Source organism: Labeo rohita, chromosome 6, assembly GCF_022985175.1.
Source record: "Labeo rohita strain BAU-BD-2019 chromosome 6, IGBB_LRoh.1.0, whole genome shotgun sequence".
Classification (NCBI taxonomy): Eukaryota; Metazoa; Chordata; class Actinopteri; order Cypriniformes; family Cyprinidae; genus Labeo; species Labeo rohita.
The window spans coordinates 2,415,364-2,428,615 of NC_066874.1; the positions used below are offsets into that span (position 1 = coordinate 2,415,364).

Consider the following 13,252-nt stretch of genomic DNA (forward strand, 5'->3'; position numbering starts at 1 on the left):
ACGTCTTAACATGATTTCAATGAACATTTTGACTATATGATAGACAGATGATCCAGTGGTTTTCCATATGGAAGTAGGACAAGGAAAGATTTTTCCTCCACTGTGGTGTTGTATTTGACATCATGGTCTGAAATGGACTCTGTTACTGTTAATAGCTGTGAATGTATGACACAGAATCACATTAGGGTGCCAGTATTGTGTATGAGTGTGGCTGCCACAAACAAAACCGCATAAATATACAGATTTTGAGAAGTAATTTCACAAAAATGGTTTCGTTCTGGTCATTTTGACCCAGCGGGTATTTAAGTTTTCCTGAAAATGGTAGTTAATGTTATCAAATTGAACTAAACTGACTTACTGACTTTGTTGATTTTTTTTTTTTTTTTTTTGCTGCATTTTTGAAGGTGGTTCAATATTTTTTACATTCTTGTGGTGTTCCCAGTCAAAAATTACTGGCTTAAAAAACTGCTTCTAAATTTCCTGTAATGCCATATTATTACAAAATCTTGGTTTCAATATTATTGTCAACTAGTTTTCTTTCAATAAGCACAGGTTTTGTTTTTCTTTTTGGAACGGACTGATAATAGGCCTCATTGATCTGAGCTCATGCATCTCAAGTTATCACTGAACATTGCCAAAATTATCCACAAATAATGCTTTTTTTAAACAAAAAATGAGATGCATGAGCTCAGATCAATGATGCCTATGATCAATCAGCTCAAAAAAGAAATAAAAAACCTGTGCTAATTAAAAAAATAAAAAAAAAAACAAGATGACAAAAGTATTCAATCCAAGATTTGGTGATAATATAACATTTAAAATGCCAGTCATTTTTAACTAGAAACACCTAATTAGATAAAGGACTTCCAGCACAACACCAAAGTTTGATTCAATACAGTTCAATTCAATTCAACTTTATTTGTATAGTGCTTTTCATGATACAAATTGTTGCAAAGCAGCTTTACAGAAATTTAAAGTTACTACAATATATTTAGTAGTAGCTTATCAGTGGTGTGACTGAGAAGTCCACTTCCACAACAACAATTCATAAATAATGTACTCACCCCCTTGTCATCCAAGATGTTCATGTCTTTCTGTCTTCAGTCGTAAAGAAATTATGGTTTTTGAGGAAAACATTTCAGGATTTTTCTCCATACACTTCATTGGTGCCCCAATTTTGAACTTCCAAAATGTAGTTTAAATGCAGCTTCCAAGGGCTCTGAATGATCCCAGCAAAGGAAGAAAGGTCTTATCTAGTGAAACTCATTTTTTTTGGAAAATAAAATTTGTTATACTTTTTAAGCACAAAAGCTCGTGTAGCACAGGCTCTGGGATGCGCGTTCATGACGCTACGTACTGTTGAATCACGTCGAAAGGTCACGCGGAACCACAGACCCAGTGTTTACAAAGCGAACGTGCAAAGACTAAGAAAGTGCAAGTAAGTTTGTAAACACTGTTTACAAACAAAAAGGTACAACGATGTCCTCCTCTCAAGTTGTAGGAGAAAATAAGATTAGAATAAGGTTTTCACCATACTCAGTACACAGACAATGAACTTACATGTGATTTGTAGTAGTGATGGGAAGTTCAGATCATTTTACTGACTCAGACCTTTGAGTCTCATTCAGCAAAATGAATGAATCTTTTGAGTCATTTCATTCATTTTAGAAAAATTTAATAAAACGTTACGTGTTACTTCCCTAACACATCTACTGCTTACACAAACGTTGATCACACTACAAACAAGACAAAACTATAATGCTATAAGAAACAGAAAAGATTAATTCATTGTTTACCTGGATCTTTAGTCTATGATTAGCTCACCTCACCTCTTATCTAAGTTTTCGGGATTGAGTCATTCGTTCATCACGTGACAGCCCCATAAGATGAACGAACGACTCGAAAAGCCTGAAGACTCGAAACAGGTGAACTAATTCCAGTACAGAACCTAATAGGATGTTGTGCATGTGCGACTAAACGAATCACTCCCCGAGACGACTCGTTCTTCCCGAGTCACATGAAAGATTTACTCAAAATGAAAGAATCGTTCAAGAACGACCCATTACTAATTTGTAGCATTGTGTACGCGCTTCCCAGAGCTTGTGCTACACGAGCTTTTGTGTTTGAAAAGTATACAAATTTTTATTTTTCAAAAAAAATGACCGATCGTTTCGCTAGACAAGACCCTTCTTCCTCGGCTGGGATCATTTAGAGCCCTTTGAAGCTGCATTTAAACTACATTTTGGGGCACCATGAAGTCCATTATATGGAGAAAAATCCTGAAATGCTTTCCTCAAAAACCATTATTTCTTTATGATTGAAGACAGAAAGACATGAACATCTTGGATGACAAGGGGGTGAGTAAATTATCTGTAAAATGTTGTTCTGGAAGTGGAGTTCTCCTTTAATTTTAAGAGTGTATTTTTGCTATGCATGTTATAGTCACAAATTTATTATCTCCATTTTGGAGTCGTGATTTAATTTGCTTTAATTTGATGTATTTGTGATGATTCTGAAAACTAAAAGATTTCCAAATTTAAAATTGAACAACTTCAGTCAAGGCCCAAGCACTTTATTTACACTTTATCCCACATTTGTAGTGTTCCATGAAGTGTGCGGTGTGCTCGTTAGATCGATCCGATGAGTGAGTGTGTTGCCGTGCGCCGGTCAGGACAGATGTTTGGACAGTGTGACCGTCTCTCATGCTACGTGAAAGATCTCTCAGGGATTCCTGTTACGCTTGGCAGATGGCGAGATGCACACTACAGAGACACCGTCGCAGCGCACACGCTGCTGTCTGCGCTTGCCAGGTACAGAACTGTCCTTTTACAAACTCGAGCTAAGGATAAACAGAGAACAACCAGGGGACTGTCTGCAAAGTCATTCCGAATACATTCCAAGAAATCCGTCTCGTAGCCAGAGGGTCGCTGCTCAATTTGGAACAGGGAAACTAGCCTGAAGTGTCTTCCATTTATTTTCACTCCGGGATTTGCTGGATGTTCTCAGCTGAGTTAAGCACACATCTCTCAATCATACACACTGGATCGAGTGTGTGTGTGTGTGTGTGTGTGTGTGTTTGTAACCTCCCCCTCTCTTCCAGTGGCAGGAGCACTAGAGTGGATGCTTCAGACCTGGAAGGCACTTTTCAGCCTGGTCACACACACTGAGGCCCTGCTGCTTGGCTGCGCACCATGGGTCACCGGCTTACATTAGAAAAACCCAAGCGAACACAGTCAAGCGTGCTGCTTGAACATACCTGAAAAAACCCAGCGCTGCGCTGAGCATTAAAACAGATCGATGCACTGTGCTCAAACAAGACGTTTAAACAAAATGCATAAAATCGTTTTAGCCTTGCATTTCACAAACACTTTGCTACTGTTTAATTAAAAGATGAAATCGGTGTGAAAAATGTACAAATTCAACATTATTCATTGGGACTGAAGTCAAGGATAGAATCATTTGATCGTTAATCCTGAATTAAGCACATTAACCGGGTAATAACTGAAATGAATGAAGGACAAGGTCGATTGTTTTGATTGGGAGTTTTACACCTCTGTGAAATATATCTATTCCTTGGCAGCGGGCTAGAAAATGAGATGGAGTCGTGGAGAGAAAATGGAGGTCTATCACTGGTCAAAGGGGAAAGTGAGACAGACCCTGAACGTCAGACTCAATGATTTAGCTCATGTTCCAAACATCAATATATCCCACCGCCCTTAGCGTCCCTCATTTTAAAGTGTCTAATGACTTCCTACCACAAATGAATGAATAAATTACAATTATAATATAAAAACTGATATTTGATTTTATACATAGTTCATATAATTATTATAACATTTTACATTATTGTATTGTGTAAAATAAATACATAAATAATTTTTATTTAGGTTTTTATGATCATACTACTGCTTGTTACACAAAAGCATATTACAAATAAATAATTAATTGAATAGAATGATTAGAAAATGTTATTATTATATTTATAAATATAATTAGTATTTAATATAGATAAATATATGTTTAAAAATACTTAATATAGTTTTATAATAATATTTGACATTATTGCATCTGCATAATTTTTACTTGTGAATTATTAATTAATATTTATATCAGTTATTTGTTATTTGTATGATTATAAAAACCTAAAAATAAATGAATGTTTATTCAGGTTTTTAATGATATGATACTACTGCTTATAACACAAAAACATACTACAAACAACTGTAACATTATTATATTATAATATAAATTAATATGCTAATAGAAAATTATAATAAAATTTAAATAATAAATAAATGAGCATTTTTAATGTATAATTCAAATAGTTTTAATATAATATTTGACATTATTGTATCTATATAGTATTGAATTATACAACCATTATGAATTGTTTATAGAAAATAAATGATTTTTCATTTAGGTTTTTATACTGCTTGTTACACAAAAGCATATTACAAATGAATAATTAATTGAGTAGAATATTATACTGTGATTACAAAATGATATTATAATATTTATAAATATAATTAATATTTAATATAAATAATTATATGTTTAAAATATAATTCATATAGTTTTATTATAATTGACATTATTGCATTTACATAGTTTTTAATTGTAATAATCATTTTTAATTGTTATTTATATGAGTTTTTTTTTTTTTTAATCTAGTAGGATTGTTAAAAAAATATTTAGGTTTTGTTACACAAAAACATACTACAAATAATTCCATAATAACAATATTATATTATAATGTAAATTAATATACTAATAGAATATTATATTGTGGTTACTACATTTAAATTAATGTGTATTTTAAAACTATAATTCAAATAGTTTTATTATAATATTTGACATTATTGTATCAATACAGCATTGGATTGTAATAACATTATGAATTATGATTGAAGTTATGATGAAATGATTTTTCAAGGTTTTTATAATCATACTAGTGCTTTATGATTAATATACTTACACGCACACATACACAAAATACAAATAATTGTGTGATGTATTATGAATATGTTAATAGAATATTATATTTGATTATCACGCCCCCAAACAATTGTAATCACAAAAAACTCGGGACATTCTCTCTAAATACACGTGTGCTATCAGAGATATTAACAAAAAACACATGTGCAGCGGACAAACATGAATAGCAAGAAGACGCCTTCCCGCGTTTCATCTCCCCTGCGCAATGATTGACGTGCACTGAGAGACATGCGGAGGCGGAGCTACACGGTCTCTGCGTCCAATCAGATCGCGTGGGCGGGGCCGAAGCATCGCAGAGTCTGTGAGCTTTGAGAGCTCTACAATGTAACAAAAGCAGCGGGATGAAACAGTGAAATAACGCGCGAGTGTATGAAGCGCTGCTTTCACGCGGGACCTGATTAATAACACAGCACACACACCACGCACACACCCACCGCTGAGTTCAGTGGTTAAAGAGCTGATAGTGGCTCGGGCTGTGAGTGAGTGAGCTCAGGAGGACTGTGCTTACAGATTGCCGAGAGACTGCCAGAGGAATCTCTGCCGCAGCTGGACAGGAGAGCGACCGGAGGACCGGAGCGGGCCGACATGGACGAGCAGCCGCGCCTGATGCACGCTCATGCGGCCGTGGGGATGAGCGGACACCCGGGCCTGTCTCAGCACATACCGGACAACACCGGAGCCACCGACGGAGACGGGAGGAAGCAGGACATTGGAGACATTTTACAACAGATCATGACCATCACTGACCAGAGTCTGGACGAGGCGCAGGCCAGGTGAGCTGTCACTCATCACATCCGAAGATCTGGAATATTCATCTTCAAGACGCCATTGACACTTGATTGATTGGAGAATAAAACAAAATGCACTTTTAACAACAATATTCGTTCAGTTAAATCATTTTTAAAACATACTCGTAATAGGCAAATATATCATAAAAATATAATAATGCAGCATTTGCACATTTTATGCGTTGCACTAAATTTACATAATACATCATTTATATATTCAAAATATAAATGTATATTAACAGGTTAAATATATGCATTTAAAATAAGGTGCGAAAGAATGACACGTTTTGACATTTATATGTATTAGTAAATAATGCATACTTTATGTATAATATTTAAACATCTTTTTAAATAATATATTTTTATTTTACTTGACCAACGCTATAGATACAAACAAACCAAACAAAAAATTAGTAAGCTAATTAAAGATAGACTTCCAGAAAAAAAAAAAAATTAACCTGATTTATTTGTCAGCAGCCCATACTGTGTATAAATTGTTATAAAAACACACTATTACAGCTATTGCTGAAACTGTTAACTCTTAAAAAAATTAACATGAGATTTCAAAAGCTTTTAGAATCTGCTGTTTTGTTTTTTTTATGTCACTTGGCATCTAAATTCTTTTTAACTTATCAAGTGGCTTTTTAAAACAACAATTCTATTAGTAAGTAAGCAACTGAGGGATTTTAGCAAATATATATATATATATATATGCAATTATCAAATGTTTACATGCAGATCAGGAGATCAGGAGTTATTGACTAAGTAGTCATCCAGAAAAGGACTGATAATACAATTGCTGTTGTCATTTTGTCCAAACACATGTAGTGTGTAGTGACAGACATCAGTGTATTTTTCTGACATGCAGTGCTCATTTTTTGTCAATAGAAATGAACAGATGCCACGATAGAATTTGACAGACAGCACTGAGACTCGTATCACACGTCTAATCGTGTTCCTTCAGGATGAATACTGTTCAGAAAGGAGGTTTTTAATTCAGTGAGATCAAAAATATTTTGTTATTCTATGTAGTTTTTCCTCCTGTATATTTTAGAACTGTTTGTAGTGTACAGTGTTATGATTTGTATTTATTAACAATTTAAAAAAAAAAATCTCTCAGCCTACAATCATTACTATTGCTAAATGTTTAAATACATGAATTAGTTTTTTTGCATATGGATGTGTTCAATAAAAAACATGCATTTTGAAATTTTTTTTAAGAGTTAGAAAACTACAAAGATGCAAAACTATGAATTATTAATTACTTAAATAGAGCTAGTTACTAATGGAATTTTGTTAATACTATGCATACAGTATGCACGCAAAATATGATAAACGCAGACTAGCACGAGTGTGCTCAGGTCAGTATGTGCTTTTCATTTCACCACGATCAGTGTACGTTCAGGCAACAGGCAGATAAATAAGTCTTTGCTAGCGGAGTGAAATATCCGTCTGTTCAGACGCTCACCGCGGCCTTGTGTTGTGTTTCAGAAAACATGCACTCAACTGCCACAGAATGAAGCCAGCGCTCTTCAACGTCCTGTGTGAAATCAAAGAAAAAACAGGCAAGTCATGCTATGCTTTAAAAAAATGCACCACGTTCGAGTAGCACACGTGAGATAATATTTGTTAAAAAACACTGGATATTTGATGGACACCGAGTGCATTTGTTTTTCAGTGTCTGGTCAAAGCTGTGAAAGCAAAATGTTGTCTGTTAATGGTTTGCACATGTCGTGACATATTTAGTTAAGTAAATCCTCATAAAAAGCTTCTAATTGGAAACACAGTGTTGTGTTGTAGTGGCATGCTGTTTTTGTGCATGGGATGTTTTAGAGTGTGGATTTCAGTCGGTAAATGTGGGTTTGTGGCGTTCGTAGTGAGGAAATGAAGAGAAACGTCTGTAGAAGTTCAGCTTCTTTGACCTCTGACTGCTAAATCATCTTTACTGCTCTTGTACTGTACCGAGCTTGTTTTTTGTGCACAAATCCAGCTACGTTCTGGTTAGGAAAGAGCAGGATTAAATTACAAACTGCCATAAGTTGCTTAGTCGAAATGCTTATTTAGTTGTTTTTGGCTAAAGCGCTGAATGAACGTTGCGTTTGTGCATTTTTGGAGGGAAACCTCGTTTCATTTTGTGGAGCCGTTGCAATGATTAAAACGTTGTGGATGTAAGAGTAGATGCTGAGAAGAGGGTCGCATGTGACGTTTGCGGTCTGGCGTGTCAAGAACAGAGCTGCTCAAAGCGACTCGTATTTTTTCTTCGAGCCGAGAGAGTAGGAACTACGATGGATTTGTGCTGGTGAGATATTGAGACGCTATCGCTCTGCGGTCTGATGTGGAAACGGTTCCAGCGTGTTTCACAGTCATTAGTGCATGAAATAAAAAGGACTAGATGAAGGATAAAGCAGATTTCTTTATCATTATCTCTCTGACTGCTCTGTTCCAGCTGTGAGGCCGTGGGTGGTTCTCATCTCTGTTTATTCTGTCTCCTCCGCTGCCGTGATGGTTGGCGATGATGTTTTCATTGAGTTCGAGGCAGAGCGAGCAGAGCGGCCGGCGTCCCGGCAGAGCGGGGGGTTTCTGCGGCCTGCTATGCGTCCGAGAGGGGAGTGACACAGTTATGCGTGGAGTTTTACTCCCCGCCGTTTCTTTTTCTGTTTGTTTTTCTTTTCCGAGTTCACGCAGAGTTCGAGCGCGGAGCGACGTGGACGTATCCCAGACTGCTCTGCTCCTCTTTGCCCTTTTTCTGCAAAAATATGAAGCGAGCGCGAGCTCTGAAAGACGGGTCGAAATGCCACGGCTTGAGGTTTGTTTGCAAGAAAGTTTATTCCCCACTTCTGCGGCCTTCAACACGTCCATGGATGTTTGTCACATTCAGGAAACCTCTTTTTAGGAACTACGGATGGATTAAAACACTTCTGCGTTGCTTGTGTCTAGAAGTGTTTGTGTCTAGATTTTTGTATGCTGTCATTTCACTTTGTTCTTCAGTCATTCAGTGTTTTAATCTGCAGACGTACTGAGTTGTACGGTTGTTAACTTTATTTGTTTTGAAATCATGCAGGAATCAAAATAGCTCATGAAAAGTGTTTATTCTGTTTGACGTCTGTGGAGATGCTGGTTCCTTGGCAAAAGTGCACAGGAGTGATGTTTGGAGTGTGTTTAACAGCACGATGGAGGACCGGAAAGCTAGTTTGTTAAGTGTTATTGCTGAAAACAAATCTTTTTAGATCAACTAAAATTGCAGTAAAATATAATTGCCTTTAATTTTACTTTTGAGCAATGCCTTAAATGCATAAAATTAAAATACATATTTATTTATTAGCAAATAAGAAAAATGTAAAAAATTGGCTCTATGTTTGTTTCTTTTAAAATGTTTAGAAATTGCGTACTCTTTATTTTATCATATATTCGTTTATGATACTGATTATAGTAAATGGAGCTGGTAATGTCAGCTTAGCTACAATTAAGTGTTGTTTATTCACTATTCATGATAAAGGAAATCACATTTCCTTTATTTTGCATTTTATCTTTATTTCTGTTAAAAACAAGTAAACTCTATATTCTCATTTTAAGGTGCGGTGCTTCAAACTATTTAAAACCACGTTCAAATGAGATTTGCTGAATTGGGTGGTTAAAATGTATGTATTTGTTTGTTTTATAAAACAAATTTAAAAAGTTTAAGATAAATATGTGTATAAAGTGTATAGTCAAACATATGGAACTTTTTAAACACAATAAATAATTATGCATTTGTTTGCATTTAAAAAAAAATTCCAAAGTATGTTGAACAGCGTATCAATATAACACTGAAAGCAACCAGCCGGGACCACAAAACCAGTCATAAGGGTCAATTTTTCAAAATTGAGCTTTATATGTCATCTGAAAGCTGAACAAACAAGCTTTCCATTGATGTATGGTTTGTTAGGCTAGAAAAATATTTGGCCGAGATACGACTATTTGAATATATGGAATCAGAGTGTGCAAAAAAAACAAAATATTGAGAAAATCACCTTTTAAAGTTGTCCAAATTAAGTTCTTAGCAATGCATATTACTAATCAAAAATTAAGTTTTGATGTGTTTACAGTAGGCATTGTACAAAATATCTTAATGAAACATAATCTTTACTTAGAAAAATCTATAATTTTGACCCATACAATGTATTTTTGGCTATTGCTACAAATATTTCCCAGCGACTTAAGTGGTCCAGGGTCACATATATCGTCGCAGTTGAAACGTCCCATTTTCTCAAAGCTCAAGATCACATCCAGTCCTGTCAGTGAGTCTGTAGTGTGTTTTTACAGTTCCCCCCAGTGTGCCAATTGACACCTGCAGGGGAGGATGCAGCCCTGGGTCACGACCCGACCTTTTGACCCCACTGTGTTTTTACTGGTATATAAGGGAACGGCGGACGCAAAGGGGAAATCTAAACAGCCGGAGCGTTCTTCTGCTTTCAGAAGCAGGAAGGAACACTTTATTTTAGTCTAAACGTCTGAGACTCTGCCGTATTTTCACGGCGCTCTTCTCTACTCGCTTTCATTCCACTCATATTTTCTTTCTTGTCTGAGGAATGTGTCTGTGCGAAGACTTTGTGTGTGTGTGTGCATATAGTTTGTGCATGTTCACAATGTCATCTTTGTATGGCGTGTGTCGAAGTTTAAACACATTGTTTAGAATTGCTGTAAAATGATGATAAACAAACCGCGCATTTTATATAAATGCAGAAAGTTGTGCACAGTTAGATTAATGGAAGCATTTTTATGCAGATTACTAATAGAAATACATGTAACAATTTATTAAACATGCGTTATCATGTTGTCTGTGTTTCTATGATCTACCGTGGTAAAATCACTGTAATGCATGGCTTCACTGTTGTTCAAGCTATTTTTTGTTTTCCTATCAAAAAAAAAAACAAAGTAGTGCAAAGAAAATACAGTTGTTCAGTTTTTGCTTTGTTCTACTTCTTGTATACAGAACTAATGGCTTTAGTTGCTTTTTTAGCATTTAGTTTTTTTTAAATGCACCACGTGCATGCACTTTAAAAAATGCATTTTTAAATGTAATTAGTGATGAGTTTCAAAACAGAAATAGAGCAATCCACTTGTTTACACGCTCGTGAAACAATGGCAGTGTCTTGTCTGAGCGTCTGTGATCTTTGAAGCATGCAGCACAGAATCGTGTTGGAAAGGATCTGGCACCAAATGGCTTTCCAAAAATACACTCTCAAACAATTCCAGCCAGATCAGTTGGCTCACATGGACCCGATACCATGAAAACTCTCGTTTCATTATTCTTCACCACGAAATAACCCAGCCAGAACTTGAAAGGAACCGTGCAAATACGTCTGTTTTTTTTTTTGTTTTTTTTCCTCTCCCCCTCTTTGGTTTCGTCTCAGTGTTTCTGACACATGGAGACTCGTCTCTATGGAAGCGGAATTCTTGGATCTCTTGGAACTTCAGAACGATGTCAAGGCATCTAATTGCTGAATGTCAGAGTTTGTTCTGTGACACCACCTTGAACCTCCAGCGTTGACAAAGACACGGTAGCGGCGCTCTGCCGTTGAGGAGTACGAGGGTTTGAGCGCCTGTCAGAGAATTTACGTTGCATTCGAATAGTCGTTAACTTCAGAAAGCTCCAAATGAAGCCCTAATGGAAGCTGTTTATGCACTCAGTGGCTTGTTTGTTGTTGTTGTTTTTTGTTTATTCCATTCTGAATGGATTTTTCTTTTCTTGGTGAACACATTTTTCAGCTTTGTTTTTAGTGCAGTGCTTTTCACATTGACTGAAGAAAATAGTTTTCTTTATCGTAAACAAGTCAAACCAAAAAATCTGAATAGGCACAGTAATTTAGATTTTGGGTGCATTTAAGTATCTCAAACTGATATTTTTATATTGCATGCATTTTATTTTATTTTATTTCACTTTATTTTTTTATAATATTATATTATTAGCTAACGTGTTGTAGCATCTTAATATTTTTCTAGATTATTTTTAGTTTAAAATGTTTAGGTTTTTAATTTGAAAAGCTCTTTTAGTTGTTTAGATGTTTATTTTTTTAACTTTTTTGAATGACCTAGAATAATAAGCTCTTTGTTTTTTTATTTATCTGTTTTGTAAAGCATTTTATTGGCTTTGTAAAAAATGAAATATAAAAATGAAGAGCTCAGTTGGTTATTGGTTTTAACACTGTGTGATGTTTTTTTTATTGCAACCATCTGTAAGCATATGATGACGATTATAAATCTCCATCTTCTAAACGTCTGTCAAATCTCACAAATCTTGACTTGCAGTGTTTTCTCTCTGTGCAAACCTCAACAAAAGGCCAGTTTTCTTGTGGCATGTGTTTAAACGGTGTAAGGTTTAGCGCCTGGGGGTTCGGGTGATGTAATGTTATTTTTTGATGGGTGAGAATGAGGTGAGCAGAGGGCAGGGCGGGAATATTTGACAGCGTTGAAACGAGCCAGAGATATGATTACTGCGAGCGCGTTCAGCTCTCTGGGTCCTGTGGGAAGCTCGACTCCTTACGGCTTCTTAGGCTGAACACACCAGTGCACACAGTATACACTTCTATAGCTCATTACAGACGGAATAAATCATCTACGGCAGCTCCGTTTCAAACCAGCAGACAGACGATTTAAGAGTGTGTGGCGTTAACAATGACATGCTTGATGTCACAAAATCGATTCAAGAGGACGTCTGTTACGATGATATTAAAATGGCTAATTTTGGTGGAATTTCATGCATTAAGCCACTTAATAAATAGAATAGCTTTCATGTAAGATTTTCTTAAAATATGCAACTGCTAGGATGTACACAGTGTAGCATACTACCTTGCTGTTGTACTGTTGCTGTAGTATACTGTGCACAGTATGCTTCTTTTTGCATTGAATATTACCAGATACAATTGCCAAATTGCAACATGCAACACTGCATGCAAAAAATGCAATGCATTCTTTGTTTTTAAATGAAAACATTAAATCATCCATGATTTTAACATCTTTTTTGATTCATAATTTGATCAAACTGCCAAAAGATGAAGCTAAATTAAAAATGCTAAATAATCTGATTTTTTTTCCCCCAAGATGATGACTAGATGCTGTTTACATGCAACATGATAATCAACAGTGCAACAATGCAGATCACTACTGTTTTAAAAACTTTTCTACTACTGTTTTTTTTTCTTTCTTTCTTTCTTTCTTTCTTAATATATATATATATATATATATGCACTCAGACAAGATGCTGCAATTGTTTTATGACCATGTAAACAAGTGAATTGCTCTATTTTATTTTCAGAATATATTTTGAAACTCATCACTAATTACATTTTAAAATGCATTTTTAAAAGTACATGCATGTGGTGCATTTAAAAAAAAATGCTAAAAATGCAAAGCCATTAGTTCTGTACGAAGGATGTAAAAACAAAGCTAAATGGACAATTGTATTTTCTTTAAAAGGCCATTCATTACAG

The 13,252-nt window shown here is 35.4% G+C and overlaps 1 protein-coding gene across 2 annotated transcripts in view; it reads left to right on the top strand.

Moving 5' to 3' along the window:
• Window positions 1-5,309: 5,309 nt before the first annotated feature.
• Window positions 5,310-13,252, top strand: part of pbx1b (pre-B-cell leukemia homeobox 1b) — a 95,239-nt gene continuing 87,296 nt past the window's right edge. Inside the window, exons 1-2 of one of the 2 annotated variants that reach the window (XM_051112841.1) lie at window positions 5,310-5,768; window positions 7,275-7,348. In XM_051112841.1, the coding sequence (XP_050968798.1) occupies window positions 5,581-5,768; window positions 7,275-7,348 (262 nt within the window). In that variant the 5' untranslated portion in view covers window positions 5,310-5,580. The remainder of the gene's footprint in view (window positions 5,769-7,274; window positions 7,349-13,252) is intronic. The other variant, XM_051112842.1, reaches the window with a different exon arrangement.